The sequence below is a fragment of the Oryctolagus cuniculus genome, chromosome 19 (genome assembly GCF_964237555.1).
Source record: "Oryctolagus cuniculus chromosome 19, mOryCun1.1, whole genome shotgun sequence".
NCBI classification, from domain to species: Eukaryota; Metazoa; Chordata; class Mammalia; order Lagomorpha; family Leporidae; genus Oryctolagus; species Oryctolagus cuniculus.
Genome location: NC_091450.1, coordinates 30,754,472 through 30,770,875, shown reverse-complemented (window position 1 = coordinate 30,770,875; position 16,404 = coordinate 30,754,472). Strand labels below are relative to the sequence as shown.

At 63.9% G+C, this 16,404-nt stretch overlaps 1 protein-coding gene across 1 annotated transcript in view; it reads right to left on the bottom strand.

Annotated features, from left to right (window-relative positions):
• Positions 1-16,404, bottom strand: part of PPL (periplakin) — a 43,618-nt gene that overhangs the window by 9,358 nt on the left and 17,856 nt on the right. The window contains exons 3-14 of the mRNA XM_051836139.2: positions 9,527-9,681; positions 8,824-8,944; positions 8,337-8,462; positions 8,207-8,248; positions 7,395-7,556; positions 7,206-7,313; positions 6,519-6,614; positions 2,132-2,254; positions 1,908-2,054; positions 1,338-1,489; positions 508-605; positions 169-326 (exon numbers count right to left, since the gene is read on the bottom strand). Of these exons, the coding sequence (XP_051692099.2) occupies positions 169-326; positions 508-605; positions 1,338-1,489; positions 1,908-2,054; positions 2,132-2,254; positions 6,519-6,614; positions 7,206-7,313; positions 7,395-7,556; positions 8,207-8,248; positions 8,337-8,462; positions 8,824-8,944; positions 9,527-9,681 (1,488 nt within the window). The remainder of the gene's footprint in view (positions 1-168; positions 327-507; positions 606-1,337; positions 1,490-1,907; positions 2,055-2,131; positions 2,255-6,518; positions 6,615-7,205; positions 7,314-7,394; positions 7,557-8,206; positions 8,249-8,336; positions 8,463-8,823; positions 8,945-9,526; positions 9,682-16,404) is intronic.

Below are 16,404 nucleotides of genomic sequence, written 5' to 3'. Positions count from 1 at the left end.
GGTCTAGAACCTGGGGTGGCGACAGCAACGTGCCTCCCCGACCGGTTCAGGATCCGGTTATGGTGCCTGGCTGCGTGCAGTGAGCACCTGCGTGGACTCCCGGGACCCCACAGGGGCCTGACGGTGAGTGGGGGCCCAGGGCCGGTCTGTGCCCCGGCCCAGCAGTACCTTGAGTTCCTTGGCCCGCTCGGCGCTGTCTTGCACAGCCCGGCCCTGCTCCAGCGGCGGCCGCAGAATGCCCGTGATGGCCTTCTCCTGCCGCTCCAGGTCGCGGGCCACCTTGTCCAGGCCGGCCAGCAGCTGCCTCCCCTGTAGGTCCGAGGCATCTGCCAAGGAGGCACATGGGTCACGTTGGGGTTTGGGAGGTGAGAGCCAGGGGCCTCAGGGGCCAGGAGGAACCACTGGGCAGGCAGCTGCCCCTCTCCCTGTGGTGCCAACCCTCACCACCCTGGCCAGAGCACAGAACCTGGTCCCCCAGGGCCTCGGGCAGGGGGCCCCAGCGCCCACCTCCAGGGTTCTCTGTCTTCAACACTTCGTGCCGCTGTTGGAGTGCGCGCTTGCTCCCGGCTGCCTTCTGCCGCACGCTCCGGTACTGGCTGCCCAGGCTGTGGGCAAGAACGAGCTGGAGCCCTGGGCAGCCCACCATCCCCCCGGCCACGGAGGTGAGAGGCGGGCACTGGCGGCGTCAGCAGCCCAGAGGGACCCCGCAACTCGGCGAGTGCTCTGTGAGGCTGGAGGCCTGATGAGGACGGCCAGGGCCGGCTGCGACACTCGCCCGCCATCTCCGCTCCTGGGTTCAGAAAGACACGCCCCCCCTCCGCCACCGCCTCCCTCCTCCTCCTCCTCGCTTCACGGCGGTCATGCTACCCAAAATCCTCTGTGTGTTCACTGGTGTTCCCCCCAGGATGTTAGCCCCGAGGGAGGGTATACAGTAGGTGCTTAGTAAGCAGTTGTTGGATGCGTAAATGAAGGCATTCCTTGAACCACTCACTCCCCAGCGTTCCCAGGTGCCTGCTGGGCCCTGCAGGTGCCACATGCTGTGAGCCCCGGCCCAAGCAGACCAACCCACACCCAAACTGCTGAGTCAACAGCAGTGCAGCTGTGTGAGACCCCAGGGGAGGGGTAGGGACCGGCCCGAGTTGTTTGGCAGCTAGCGGCACCTGCAGAGGCCCGGGGGCACCGGCAGAGAAGCTGCTCCTTGCCCAGGCCCCGTCAGCAGAGCAGCCAGACCAGCCTGCCTCCCGGCCCCCTGCCCTGCCCTGCCCTGCGCCTCCCTGGGGTGAGGGCAGCAGGTGCTGGTGACCCCCTGCTGCTGGGCGAGACGCCCCGGGCTGTACCTGTCCGCCAGAGCCAGGGCCTCGGGGTCAGTGGGCGGGATCATGAAGCAGACGGCCGGGGCGGTCAGCTTGTTCCCGCCGCCGTCCAGGAGCTCCCAGCTCTCGCCGTTGTTCTTCTGCAGCGTATAGCTGTACCCCCGGGAGATCGGGCCCTGGCGAGGGCGGGCCCGGCAGTCAGCGCACGGGAGACCCGCCTCGGCCCGGGCCGTCTCGCCCCCGCTCCCCCAGCCGTCCCCAAGCCCTCCTGAGAGCTCTAGCCCCGCAGGTGGGGAGGGCCGGGGGGGGGGGTCTGCTGGGCTAGCAGCCCGCCTCCCCTCCCTCCCCGTTCCCAGTATTTGCATGAGGGTTAGCCAGCGAGAGGCTGGTGTTCCCAGCCACAGTGCCTGCTCCGAGGTGGCCACGGGGCTCACCAGGGCCAGCGCCAGCCCTCCCTGGGACTTCCTGCTGCCGTCCCTGGGGTTGCTGAGCTGGTAAGAAGGCCAGGGCGGGCGGGTGGGGCTGTGCGTGGGCTGCAGTGACAGCGCGGAGACGCCCTCCGGGAAAGGGCAGCTGGGGGCCAGGGCTGCTCACCTGCTCGCCCTCGAAGTCGCACAGCGCCTCCACCGGGATGGGCTTGAGCGGGGTCTCCCGCCGATACTTGAGCGGCACCACCTGCTGGCCTCGCTTCTGCAGCCCCCGCACCACGTCCTCGTACTTGTCCAGGGCCTTCTCCTGGTCCTGCAGGGAGTGGCCGCTCTGGTGAGCCCACCGGCCCCGCCCCCGGGGGGAGGGGCCGAGGCAGGGCCGTCACTCACGTCCAGCTCCCGCAGCAGCAGCTCGATCTGGTACCGGTCCTTGAAGTCGGGGCTGAACTTCTGGTTCAGGTCCGAGTCTACCTTGTGCAGCAGCTCCTGAGCGTCCTTTACATCCTTGTGGAACTGGGCGGGGGGGGGGGGGGGGACTCTATCAGGAAGCCTCCGGCTGTGGCTTCAGGCTCCCCATCCGGGCTAAGTGCAGCCCAGGGCCTTCCTGGGCAGCAGGACACGGCCCCCTCTCCGGCCGCCTCCCCGCGAGCCTACGACAGGGAGGTGTCCACTGCTGCACCAGGAAGTCCCGGTCCTTCACCCCGTTCCCCTCTGTGCGAGGAACACACGGCACCGTGCGGCTTGGGTCAAGGGCGGACCACAGGCGTGATGGGATCCCATAAGGACTGGGGACGTCACAGCCCTTAGGTTAAGGCCACTCTGAGGCACAGACAACGGCAAAGCACCGCTCGGGACAGGTCGGTGTCGTTAAATGGTGCGAGACTGCGCCTTCATCCCAAGCCTCGATGCACCCCTGCCCCTTGCTGTTCCTGAATATTCTCTCGCGCACCTGCTGTGTCGCTCATGGGCAGGCGTCCCCTGGGCTGAGGTTCTGAGCTGTGGCCACCAGCAGGACCGAGGGATCCCCACGAGGCTCCCTGTGTGGCTCAGACAGCGAACCAGGGGTGGCGCGGCGTCTGTCACCTGACCCCCACTCGCTCCTGTTGAACCACAGGTCTACCCTGCGACAGAACGCTATCCAGCCCGGAGAGTGAACGAAGCGACGGGGCGAGCCTTTGTCCTGGGTTAAGATGTCCTTGGGACACCCACGTATGGTATCCGAGCGCCCGGGCCCGATCCTGGCTCCACTCCCGATCCGGCTTCCTGCTATGCACACGCTGGGAGGCAGCGGGGGGCGGCACGAGTACGTGGGTTCCTGCCTGGGCGGAGTTCCCAGGGAGGGCTCCGGCCCAGCCCAGCCACTGCAGGGGTCTGGAGCGAGTCAGTGGTGGGTGCTCTCTCTCTCCCAGGCTCACTGCCTCTCACAACTAAAGGATGAAGGCCTGACCCACACCGTGACACAGCTGGGCCCTGCGCACGAGAGGTGGAGTGACAGGAGCCACACAGACCACATGTTCAAGTCTCCCCTGCTCCTCACTGCCAACGGGGACAGGCAAGGCCAGTGTGGACAGCGCCCACGGGGACACTCTCTCTGCTCAGGGCCGGTGTGGACAGCGCCCACGGGGACACTCTCTCTGCTCAGGGCCGGTGTGGACAGCGCCCACGGGGACACTCTCTCTGCTCAGAGCCGGTGTGGACAGCGCCCACGGGGACACTCTCTCTGCTCAGGGCCAGTGTGGACAGCGCCCACGGGGACACTCTCTCTGCTCAGGGCCGGTGTGGACAGCGCCCACGGGGACACTCTCTCTGCTCAGAGCCGGTGTGGACAGCGCCCACGGGGACACTCTCTCTGCTCAGGGCCAGTGTGGACAGCGCCCACGGGGACACTCTCTCTGCTCAGGGCCAGTGTGGACTGCGCCCACAGGGATACTCTCTGCTCAGGGCCAGCGAGGGCAGCGCCCACGGGGACACTCTCTCTGCTCAGGGCCAGTGTGGACAGCGCCCACAGGGACACTCTCTCTGCTCAGGGCCAGTGTGGACAGCGCCCACGGGGACACTCTCTCTGCTCAGGGCCCGTGTGGACAGCGCCCACGGGGACACTCTCTCTGCTCAGGGCCAGTGAGGGCATCGCCCACGGGGACACTCTCTCTGCTCAGGGCCAGTGTGGACAGCGCCCATGGAGACACTCTCTGCTCAGGGCCAGTGTGGACAGCGCCCACGGGGACACTCTCTCTGCTCAGGGCCAGTGTGGACAGTGCCCACAGGGACACTCTCTGCTCAGGGCCGGTGTGGACAGCACCCATGGGGACACTCTCTCTGCTCAGGGCCGGTGTGGACAGCGCCCACAGGGACACTCTCTCTGCTCAGGGCCAGTGTGGACTGCGCCCACAGGGATACTCTCTGCTCAGGGCCGGTGTGGACAGCACCCATGGGGACACTCTCTCTGCTCAGGGCCGGTGTGGACAGCGCCCACAGGGACACTCTCTCTGCTCAGGGCCAGCGAGGGCAGCGCCCACGGGGACACTCTCTCTGCTCAGGGCCAGTGTGGACTGCGCCCACAGGGATACTCTCTGCTCAGGGCCGGTGTGGACAGCGCCCACGGGGACACTCTCTGCTCAGGGCCAGCGAGGGCAGCGCCCACGGGGACACTCTCTCTGCTCAGGGCCAGTGTGGACAGCGCCCACGGGGACACTCTCTGCTCAGGGCCAGCGAGGGCAGCGCCCACGGGGACACTCTCTCTGCTCAGGGCCAGTGTGGACTGCGCCCACAGGGATACTCTCTCTGCTCAGGGCCGGTGTGGACAGCGCCCACAGGGACACTCTCTCTGCTCAGGGCCAGCGAGGGCAGCGCCCACGGGGACACTCTCTCTGCTCAGGGCCAGTGTGGACTGCGCCCACAGGGATACTCTCTGCTCAGGGCCGGTGTGGACAGCACCCATGGGGACACTCTCTCTGCTCAGGGCCGGTGTGGACAGCGCCCACAGGGACACTCTCTCTGCTCAGGGCCAGCGAGGGCAGCGCCCACGGGGACACTCTCTCTGCTCAGGGCCAGTGTGGACTGCGCCCACAGGGATACTCTCTGCTCAGGGCCAGCGAGGGCAGCGCCCACGGGGACACTCTCTCTGCTCAGGGCCGGTGTGGACAGCGCCCACAGGGACACATTCTGCTCAGGGCCAGTGTGGACAGCACCCACGGGGACACTCTCTCTGCTCAGGGCCAGTGTGGACAGCGCCCATGGGGACACTCTCTCTGCTCAGGGCCGGTGTGGACAGCGCTCACGGGGACACTCTCTCTGCTCAGGGCCAGTGTGGACAGCGCCCATGGGGACACTCTCTCTGCTCAGGGCCGGTGTGGACAGCGCTCACGGGGACACTCTCTGCTCAGGGCCGGTGTGGACAGCGCCCACGGGGACACTCTCTCTGCTCAGGGCCAGCGAGGGCAGCGCCCACGGGGACACTCTCTCTGCTCAGGGCCAGTGTGGACTGCGCCCACAGGGATACTCTCTGCTCAGGGCCGGTGTGGACAGCACCCATGGGGACACTCTCTCTGCTCAGGGCCGGTGTGGACAGCGCCCACAGGGACACTCTCTCTGCTCAGGGCCAGCGAGGGCAGCGCCCACGGGGACACTCTCTCTGCTCAGGGCCAGTGTGGACTGCGCCCACAGGGATACTCTCTGCTCAGGGCCAGCGAGGGCAGCGCCCACGGGGACACTCTCTCTGCTCAGGGCCGGTGTGGACAGCGCCCACGGGGACACTCTCTCTGCTCAGGGCCAGTGTGGACAGCGCCCATGGGGACACTCTCTCTGCTCAGGGCCGGTGTGGACAGCGCTCACGGGGACACTCTCTGCTCAGGGCCGGTGTGGACAGCGCCCACGGGGACACTCTCTGCTCAGGGCCGGTGTGGACAGCGCCCACGGGGACACTCTCTGCTCAGGGCCGGTGTGGACAGCGCCCACGAGGACACTCCTTCTGCTCAGGGCCAGTGTGGACAGCGCCCATGGGGACACTCTCTGCTCAGGGCCGGTGTGGACAGCGCCCACGAGGACACTCTCTCTGCTCAGGGCCAGTGTGGACAGCACCCACGGGGATACTCTCTGCTCAGGGCCGGCGTGGACAGCGCCCACGGGGACACTCTCTCTGCTCAGGGCCGGTGAGGGCAGCGCCCACGGGGACACTCTCTCTGCTCAGGGCTGGTGTGGACAGAGCCCAGGGGGACACACTCTCTGCTCAGGGCCGGTGTGGACAGCGCCCACGGGGACACTCTCTCTGCTCAGGGCCGGTGTGGACAGCGCCCACGGGGACACTCTCTCTGCTCAGGGCCAGTGTGGACAGCGCCCACGGGGACACCCTCTCTGCTCAGGGCCGGTGTGGACAGCGCCCATGGGGACACTCTCTCTGCTCAGGGCCGGTGTGGACAGCGCCCACGGGGACACTCTCTCTGCTCAGGATGACGATCAACTTTGGAAAACAGGTGACATGTGCACGATGTCACGGATGTCGCTGAGCTATGCGCTCAAAGTGGCGCAGTTCAGGTTACACACACTCATTCCCGGGCCCCACGCTGACCTCGTGATCCGACTGTCAGGCCCCAGGAGGATGCATGAGGGTCTGGCCGGCGTGGGCCAGGCCTGGGGACACCATCAGAGGCGTGGGCTCCAGAGCTCCGGGGAAGGTAACCCTGCAAGGCTCCCGGAGGAAGTGGCTCGAGGCCATGTGCAAGTTTGTGGGTACTGAGTGCTGCCACACACGGGCGCCCCTGGTGCCGGGGTTGGGGGGTACCTGGTGGTAGTCCTCCATGTATTTGAGGTGGCTCTCCTCGCAGATGAGCAGGTTCAAGTACTCCTTCCAGTCTGCGTGCACGGCCTCCATGTGCGCCTACCAAGGAAGCAAGGAGGGGCTGGTCACTGGCAGCAGAGCCCCCGGGATCGGAAGCTGGGGTGGACAGGGGGGGAGACAAGTCGGGGGACAAGTCGGGGAGCCATGTGGGGAGCGCGTCTGCCCAGAGATGTCTTGTAAAAATTCCCCCAGAGGTCCTGCAGGGGGCTCAAGTTCATGTCCTCCCATCACCCAGGATGTGACCTGGGAAAACCCGGGCTTTGCAGAGGTAACTGAGGATCTCAAGGTGAAATCAGCCTGCAGCCAGGGCCCGAATCCGACGCTGGGTGCCCTCAGATCAGGAGCAGAGGCTCAGAGACAGAGGGGGGACAGAAGGACGCAGCTGCGAGCCAAGGGCCGCCGAGGCTGCTGCCGGCCGCACAAAGAGGCCAGCGGCTGCCCCGAGCCTGGGGACGGCACACGCCCCGCTGATACCCTGAAGTCAGAACTCCACCTCCAGAACCAGCGGAGGGGTGAGTTCCTGTTCAAAGCCCCAGGCCGCACGCACTGGTGGGTGAGGTGGCAGAGGAGGCAGATTCGGGGCGCCCCCTCCCCGCCGCTTCCTCGGGTGCCCCAGCCCGACGCACGCACCTCAATGGAGTTCCTGCCGGGGTGCTCGGCGGCCAGCAGCTGGTCTCCCTCGCTGTGTAGCTTGTTGATCCTCTCCTCCTTGGCCTCCAGGTTCCGGTGGATGAAATTCTGCAGGTGGGGGCCATGCAGGGGGCTCAGCGCCCAGCCTGGCTGCCGCTCGGGGTCCCCCCGCCAGCCCCGGGCGCTCACCTCGTACTGGCGCCGGCGGCTGGGGTAGTCCAGGTTGCGGTCGCTCCAGTCGTACTGCACGCGGGCCTTGGCCTGCTGGTCCAGCCAGTAGAGCTCATTGGTGCAACGCTGCATGTAGTCCTGCAGCGAGCACAGGTGCTGCCGCCGCGCCTCTGACGCCGCCTGCGGGGGGGGGGGGGCACAGGCAGACAGGCAGCGCTGCAGCCGGGACGGGCCCGCATGGACCACTTCCCCGCCAGAACCCCGTGACGAGTCAGCTGAAAGCCACTGGCTCGTTCAGCATTTACTGAGCACCTGTTACATGCAGACCCCGGCTGAGGATACAGCGGTGGACAAAACAGACCAGACCTTCATGGACCTGACATTCCCCCCCGAAGCCTCGGTTTGCCTGTCTGTAAAAGGGGGACAGGGACAGCACCGACCCCCGTGGGGCGCACAGACCGAAACACGGCTGGCACTCAGTCAACGCCTCTGCTTTCACGTTCACTGTCCCCACACAGGGCCCAGGAAGGAGAGCAGCCGCTGCCATGAGCTCGTGTCCCAGAGGCAGCCTGGGTGGAAACGGAGGGGAGGGGGCTCCGCCTGTTGCTCTGTGTAGCGGGAGAAGCTTGCCTGCACACAGGGCCCTCCCCGCTGGGCCTCACAGCCAGGCCAGGCCTCGGAGGAGCTCCGTGAAACAGACGGGAAACCAGGGCTCCCAGGCGTCACCCCTGCCGAGGGCTGCGTCCACACCGCTGGGGCCGAGGGTGGTGTCTGTCAGAGGACGCCCCTGCCCGCTGAGCCCAGCCCCTGCAGCCCCCAGGGCGCCTCACCAGTAGCTTCTGGTACTTGGCCTGGAGTTCACTGGTGTGTTCCTGAGGACAGAGGCGAGGGCTCAGATTGGGGCCTGGATGCGGGTGGCCCCCCAGGCCCGGCAGCTGCGCCAGGACCCCAGGCACCCACCTTGTCCCTGTCCTTGGCCAGGTGGGGCCCGATGGCCTTGACCTCGTTGTGGAAGATGTTGTGCTGCTCCACCTGGCTGTCCACCAGCGGCAGGTCCGTCCCGAAGCTCTGGCTGCTCAGCTTGTCCTGGCCGGGCAGCGGGAGGCGGCACGTGTGGGGTGGGCGGGGCCTGAACTCGCAGCCCACCCGGGAGCCTCTGCCCTGTCTTCCCTGGGGAAGTTCCTTGTCTGGGGCCGTGATACTAAGAGTTGGGGGTGGTCAGTGAGGGCGTAGGAACGGCAGTGGCAGGCTAGACCCTGGCCACGCCCCCCACCCTCCCAGCCTGCCCAGAGTCCCGGAACAGCTGCAAGGTGCACCCGGGTCTGAATCCCCGACTCCCCGCCACGCCCTGTGACCCTGGACATGGTGCTCAGCCCTCCAAGCCTCACACATCCGCTCCATGACCGCTCCCTGCTGGGGGAGGCCCAGGGCCCCGCCCCGGCCGTACCAGCTTCTCCTCCACCAGCGCCGCCCAGTTGACCTTGGGCTCCGCCTCCTTCACCGGCAGGCTGTAGACGTGCTGGTGCTTCCCGCGCAGGTTGCTCACGCGCTCCTTCAGCTGACGGACGCTGAGCGCGGAGAGAGGGTGGTGGGCACGGGCCCCGCCCGCCCGGACCCTGGCTGTGTGGCCGTGGGCCCAGCCCCTCTCTGCATCCTTCCGCCATCCTTCCTCCTGTCTACTTCTCCACCTTCCCTCCTCCGCCCGTGTTTCCCTGGAGTCTACTGTGTGCTTAGAACTACAGAATGTTCTGGAAGAAACAGGCAGTTTCCAACAAGGGCCATGCCATTCTGGGGATAAGCACAGGGCTCACGGGGCCCCCAGAGAGACTCCTGCCGGGGTTCACCCAGGCTAAGCTGAGGTCGGAGCCAGGAGCCCGGGGCGCTGGGATGGCGGCATGGGGCCGTGGGGGAAGTCGCTTGCAAGCTCAGCGGTCAGGCAGTGTGGCGGCCCAGGAGCCGCGTGTCTACTACAGCCAGAACGAGGGGCCTCGGCTCCCCCGAGACAAGACAGGTGGTCCCGATGAAAGCTTACTGTGTCTGGCACATGCCTGGCGCCCAGACAGCCCCCAACAAACCGGACGGGCTGCAGACCCCCGCCCAGCCCACTGCCCCGAACGGCTCCCCGGGGCACAGGAAGCAGAGGGACCTACTCCTCGGCGATCATGTCCCCCTGCGGGTGCCGCATGTGCTTGGCGATGGCCGCGTCCGCCTCCAGCACGTACAGCAGCTTCTCGGAGTCTGACACCTTCTGCAGGGCCATGTCCCGGTGCTCCGGCTGCTGGCCCTCCTGCAGCCGGGCCAGGTCCTGTGAGGGCCAGAGAGGAAGGCGACAGTGATGGGGGAGGCACTGCTGAGACGGGAAGGGGCCAGCAACGGGCCTTCCCCTGGCCGCTCAGCAGCCACAGCCCAGAACCCTGCTGTGCACCGGGCACAGGGACAGGGATGAGTGCCCCCCCCCACCCCGCCCGAAGTTCGTGCGACTTAGCGAGATGGACCGAGGAGACCGGAGACCGACCTGGGCTCCCGGCATCAGGGAGGCCCCTCGGAGGCGGGGACACAGCTGAGAACAGAGGAGGAGAGGGAAGCGTGTTCTAGGCAGAGGGAGCGCCTGGCGCAAAGGTCCTGAGACAGGAGGGAGGCGGCACTGTGGCCGGGAGGCAGCGGCCAGGGCGTCCGAGAGGATATAGGTGGGCAGGGCAGACCCTGAGCCTGGTGTGGCCCAGCCACACCCCTTGGCAGCCTGTGACAACCCAGGAAGGACCCCCAAAAGGAACGGGGTGGGTGATGCATGGACTGCTCACGAGTCTGGCATCTGTTTGGATAGGGAACAAGGAACACGCATCAGGACCCTGGGTGTCTCCACGCAGCCCCGAAAGGACCTTACAACCGGCCCCACACTAGGCCCTGGCGACAAACCCCCAGGGAACCCTAAAGCCGGCAGGGGAGGTGACAGCTCGTCAGTGAATGGACGTGGGGTCCCCAGCCCTACAACGGGAGTAAGGAAAACACTTGCTGCAGGAGGACACTTGGCCCGAGCCACGGCCTCAGCAGAGGGAGGAGGAAGCCAGACAGTCTCACAAAGTGTGCGAAGGTGCTGCGTGCAAAGACCGGAGCAGGCGCCTGCAGGGAGCGGAAAGCGGACGGGCGGCTGCCGGGTCCCGGGTGGGAGGGGCATGAGCAGGAAACGGCTCCCGGAGCCTGTCCCGGGGAATGGCAATGTTCTAGAAGGGATTCCTGGAACTTCAAGAAGTTAACTAAAAATCACCCAACCGTACACATTTATGCTATTAAATTATGGCTCGATGAAGTAGTTTACAAAAGAAAACGAGGGGTGGGCACTCGGCCCAGCAGGCGAAGCGCTCACTAAGACTCCTGTGCCCCAGCCCCCGGCACCTGGGGTCCACGCTTCACTCTGGCTCCTGACTCCAGCCGAGCGGGGTCCCCCCAGCCTGTGGGAGACCTGGATGGAGCTCCCACCTCCTGGCTTCGGCTGGTGCAGCCCCAGCTTTGCAGGCAGTAGGGGAGTGAACAGTAGATGGGAGCTCACTTGTGCTCTTTCTCTCTCTCCCAAAAATAGATAATAAAAAAATTAAAGAAAAAAAAGGAAGAAATGGCAAAAGAAAGAAGAAATGAATGAGGGAATGCGGTGCTGGGTTGAGCCCAGACTCAGCTTCCTCTTGGAGGAGGAGGAGGAGGAGGAAGTGTCCCCAGGCTGCCCCACCCCGTTCAAGTCCAGGAGGACTGAGGAGTGGGGGAGCCTGGCTCCTCCTGGGCTTAGAAGGCACGGGAACCGCCACCCCACTCCCCAGCCCCGCCACTGGTCACCCTGGCGATTAACGTCAGCCTCTCCGCCGGCTTCTTGGCTGGGGTGGGGTTTTATCCGCTCTGCCTGCCATCACTGGTGGATCAGAGCAGCTGTCAAGTCAAAGATTAATCTTCCGACGCGGGAGTCAATCAATCATTAGCTAAGTCCACGCAGGTGCTGGGTGGGGGCGCAGGCTCCCAGCCACAGCACCAGGGCGGGAAGAGAACAGGCAAGCAGCTGCTGGAAGATTCAACGTCGGCTAAAACGATCGACGGAGGGGTGAGGGGCTGGCAGAGGGGTCACCTCTGGGCCATGTCCATGGGAGCTTCCTGGGAAAGTCACTTGACCTTGCCTGGACACTCAGGGGTGGGAACGCTGGTCCATTGGGCAAACGAGGCCCAGGAAATCACTGGTCTGGCCCTGCCGAGGCGGGACCGGACATGCAGTAAATCTACAGCAGGCTGAATTTAAAGTCGGTAACCTCGGCCGGCAAGCATGTCATAAATGTCCACACGGCCCCCCCGGGATCATCCCCGGCTGCACAAGTCCGCCAGGGAACGCTTCCTTTTCGCCGCTGCTCACTAGGCTAATCCTCCGCCTTGTGGCGCTGGCACACCGGGTTCTAGTCCCGGTCGGGGCGCCGGATTCTGTCCTGGTTGCCCCTATTCCAGGCCAGCTCTCTGCTGTGGCCAGGGAGTGCAGTGGAGGATGGTCCAAGTGCTTGGGCCCTGCACCCCATGGGAGACCAGGAGAAGCACCTGGCTCCTGGCTCCTGCCATCGGATCAGCGCAGTGCGTCGGCCGCAGCGCGCCTGCCGCGGCGGCCATTGGAGGGTGAACCAACGGCAAAGGAAGACCTTTCTCTCTGTCTCTCTCTCTCACTGTCCACTCTGCCTGTCAAAAAATAAAAAAAAAAAAATTAAAAAAAAAACTATTTTTCGTTTGAGAGGCAGAAGAGCGCTGCTGGCCGCTGGGTCACTCCCCAGATGTCCACAAGCGAGCTGGCAGCCGAAGCCGGGGACCTGGAACTCCATCCACGTCTCCCACACGGGTGGCAGGGAACCAGGTACCCGAGCCCTCACCGCGGCCTCCCAGGCTCCGCACCTGCAGGCAGCCAGGACTCAAGTCCAGGCCCTGTGACGTGCCGTGACGGGCAGGTCTGCTGCACCAGAGGCCTCCCCACCGCTACCCCCTGCCACCCACCCCAGGAAAATGCATGTTGTGAAAAAAAATCCATGGATTTCAAAACTATTTTGCACCAAAACAGATTTATCTTTTTTTTTTTTTTTTTTGACAGGCAGAGTGGACAGTGAGAGAGAGAGAGAGAGAGACAAAGGTCTTCCTTTACCATTTGTTCACCCTCCAATGGCCGATGTGGCCAGCATGCTGCGGCCGGCGCACCGCGCTGATCCGATGGCAGGAGCCAGGTGCTTCTCCTGGTCTCCCATGGGGTGCAGGGCCCAAGCACTTGGGCCATCCTCCACTGCACTCCCGGGCCACAGCAGAGAGCTGGCCTGGAAGAGGGGCAACCGGGACAGAATCCGGTGCCCTGACCGGGACTAGAACCCAGTGTGCTGGCGCCGCAAGGCGGAGGATTAGCCTAGTGAGCCACGGTGCTGGCCCAGATTTATCTTCTAACCCCCTTTCCTTGAACGTTTCCAAGTACCCTCGAATGTACGCGACACCTCGATAAGAAGGTATTTAAAGAAAATCCAAGGACTGACACGGGCAGTGAATTCCACGCCCGACGATGGTGGAGGCCAGCACTGCTGCGGGGTCCGGCGGGCTCCGCGCACTTCTGCCCCCGCCCTGGGAGTGCGCAGCAGACACACGAGGTCGCTTCCCGCGTGGTGCCGTTTGTGTGAAACATCCCGCCTAAGCCAATCCCCAGAAACAGGGCGGCCTCGAGGGTGGCAGGGAGGGGGCAGGAGGGAGCGGGGAGCAAGCCCGTAGTGGGGTGGGGTCTCCCTGGCATCTGCAGCGGGGGGAGGCTCTGCGCCCCACGGTGAATGGGCGCGTCACACGTGAGTTCTGCATCCATGACTCTAGCCCCAGTTTAAAGAACACGGAAAATGCAGGAGAGCCCTGCGAAATAAGATGAAGGCACATCTTCTGCCAGAGAGAAAGAAAGAGAGAAAGAGAGAGAGAAAGAAAGAAAGAGAGATCCTCTCGCCCACGCAGCCCTCGCAACGTGGCTTCCTGTTTCAGCTCTGCTCAGTGGAAGTGAGGAAGCGGTGACAGTATCGTCCACTGTGCCCCTGGTGCTCTGCGTCCTGACTGCAGGCGAGCGATGGGCAGACGCCACACAGGGACACCATGTACAGAGGCCACACGTGGACACCACACACAGACACCACGTACAGAGGCCACACGTGGACGCCACACAGGGACACCCCGTACAGAGGCCACACGTGGACGCCACACACAGACACTACATACAGAGGCCACACGTGGATGCCACACACAGATATCACACACAGAACCACACAGGGACGCCATGCACAGAAGCCACACACAGAGGTCATACACAGATGCCACATGCAGTCGCCACACATGGACACCATGCACGGATAGCACAGAGGCTGCACATGGATCCCACAGACACCGCACATGGATGCCACACACAGATGCCACGCGAGGAAGTGACACACAGACGCCACGTACAGAGGCCACACACAGGCCAAGGGCACCTCTGGGGTTGCCTCCTGGGTGACTTCCATGGACCTGGCGACCCCAGAAATGGCCGTAGCACGGCTTGCTCGTGCCAGGAGGCCAAGGATACATGCCCCAAAGGCTGGGTTTTCACTTGGGAAAGGAAAAGACACATGGGCCCCAGAGTGGAAGATGAGAAACCACTGAGCAGCTCGTAATGGGGGGGGGGGGGCTGCAGGTGGGAGCGGGGAATGGGGACCCAGGCCGGAGGCACAGCGGGATGCACTCCTGGGCCCCGGCACCTCCCTCAGGCCTCCCCCGGCCCCACGCTCCCACCCCAGCTGTGCTAACCCCATTCTCCTCCCCTACAGTCCCCTCAAGTCTCTGGGCCCCAAGGCTGGCTCCCTGGGCTGTGAGAGTGGCTAGGGAGGGAGGGGCAGCTAGGACTGGGCGTGGGGACGGCCGTGGGACCAGGCAGACCGCGACCCCTGGTGACCTTCCACCTCAGGGCCCCCTCCTTCTGGGCCTGCCCGGCAGCCACCCAGCGGTGCCGCAGAAGCACCCACGTCGTGCCTGGGACGGGACTGGTACTGGAAAGCTATTTGTGGACAGAAACCCAAGTTTGTCATTTATGTCGTATCTAATTTGCCAAATCTGGCAACCCCACCTCTGGACTGCTGCCGGGACCTAGTCACCCTCGCTCGACCTCAGTCTCTCCAGCTACAAAATGGGCGTAAGTTCAGGGGCGCGGGGCTGGGGCTGGGGCTGGAGGAGGGTTGAAGGAGAGAAGGACCGTCTCAGCAGTGCCCATGCTGTTCAGGCCCCGGGGGCGTCCCACCCGTTACGGAAGGGGAAACAGGCGGGCAGAAGGCGACGTGCTCAGCTCAGCCGCCTCCTCTCCCTTCTCCAGAAGACGGTGCACCATGTGCACAGCTGACAGAAGTGCGGCAGCAGCAGGGATGGGGACCGTGTGGCAAGGCTGAGCCCGCCCAGGGCCTGCGGAATCTCCCCAATTCCCACGCCCGCTGGGCCAGGTCGGGGCGGGCACTGCCGCCTCCTAGTGGGAGTCACGTGAAGCAGACAGGGTGACTTAGGAGGCTGCTCCAAAAAGTTTGTAGGAAAATGAAATTAAGATGAGTATTTTGGGGCCAGCGTTATGGCGTAGTGAGTTAAACCTCCACCTATGATGCCGGCATCTCATACGGACGCCAGTTTGACTCAGCTGCTCCACTTCCGACCCAGCTCCCTGCTAATGTGCCTGGAAAAGCAGCAGAAGATGGCCTGAGTGCTTGGGCCCCTGCACCCATGTGGGAGACCTGGATGAAGCTCCTGGCTTTGGGTTGGCCCAGTCCAGGCCACTGCAGCCATGTGGGGGATGAACCAGCCCATGGAAGATCGATCGATCCATATCTCTCTCTCTCTCTCTCTCCCCCTCCCCCTCATCTCTCTGTAACTCTTTCAAATAAATAAAACATAAAAATAAAGATGTTTATTTTAGTGCAAATTCTTTTCATTTATTATATTTGAAAGGCAGAGACACAGATCTCCCATCTACTGGTTCACTCCTAAATGCCCACACAGCCAGGGCTGGGCCAGGTTGAAGCCAGGAGCCTGGAGCTCCACCTGGCTCTCTCACCAGAGTGGCAGGGACCCTAGCACTTGGGCCATCACCTGCAGCCTCCCAGGGCGCCACCAGCAGGGAGCTGGAATCTGGATCGCACAGGGACGCCAACCCAGGCTCCTAGACGGGGGTGCGGCTGCACTGCTGCCCCGAAAGCACGGGGTGTTTGAGATGCACGCAGAGCGTCCTCACACGCATTTCCTAAGACCTGGCGCACAGGCATGGCTCTCAACAGCTTTTGCATCAAAATAAGCCTTGGGGCTCCGCGTATAGCGCCTTGTGGTGCCGGCATCCCATGTGGGCACTGTTTTGAGTCCCAGCTGCTCCACTTCCGATCCAGCTCTCTGCTATGGCCTGGGAAGGCAGTGGAAGATGACCTAAGTGCTTGGGCCCCTGCACCTGCATGGGGGACCTAGAAGAAGCTCCTGGCTCCTGGCTTTGGATCAGCTCAGCTCTGGCCTTGTGGTCATTTGGGGAGTGAACCAGTGGATAGAAGACCCCTCCCTCCCTCCCTCCCTCCCTCCCTCTCTCCCTCTCTCTCTCTGCCTCTGCTTCTTTGCCTTTCAAATAAATAAAATAAATCTTTTTTTTTTTAAAGCCTTAGGGGCTGGCACTGTGCCATGAGGTTTAAGCTTCCACTTGTGGTGTCAGCTTCCCATACTGGCGTGCTGGTTCAAGTCCTGGCTGCTCTGCTTCCAATCCAGTTTCCTGCAAGTGCACCTGGGCGCACTGGGTGATGGCCCAAGCACTCGGGTCTCTGCTACTCATGTGGGAGACCTGAATTGAGTTCCTGGCTCCTGGCTTCAGCCTGGCCCAGCTCTGGCTATTTGGGCATTTGAGGGGTGAACCAGCAGACGGATCTCTGTGTGTCTCTCCCTCTTTCTCTCTCTGCCTTCCATATAAATATTTTTTAAAATTATAATAACGAACACTGAATTCTATGTTGCATGA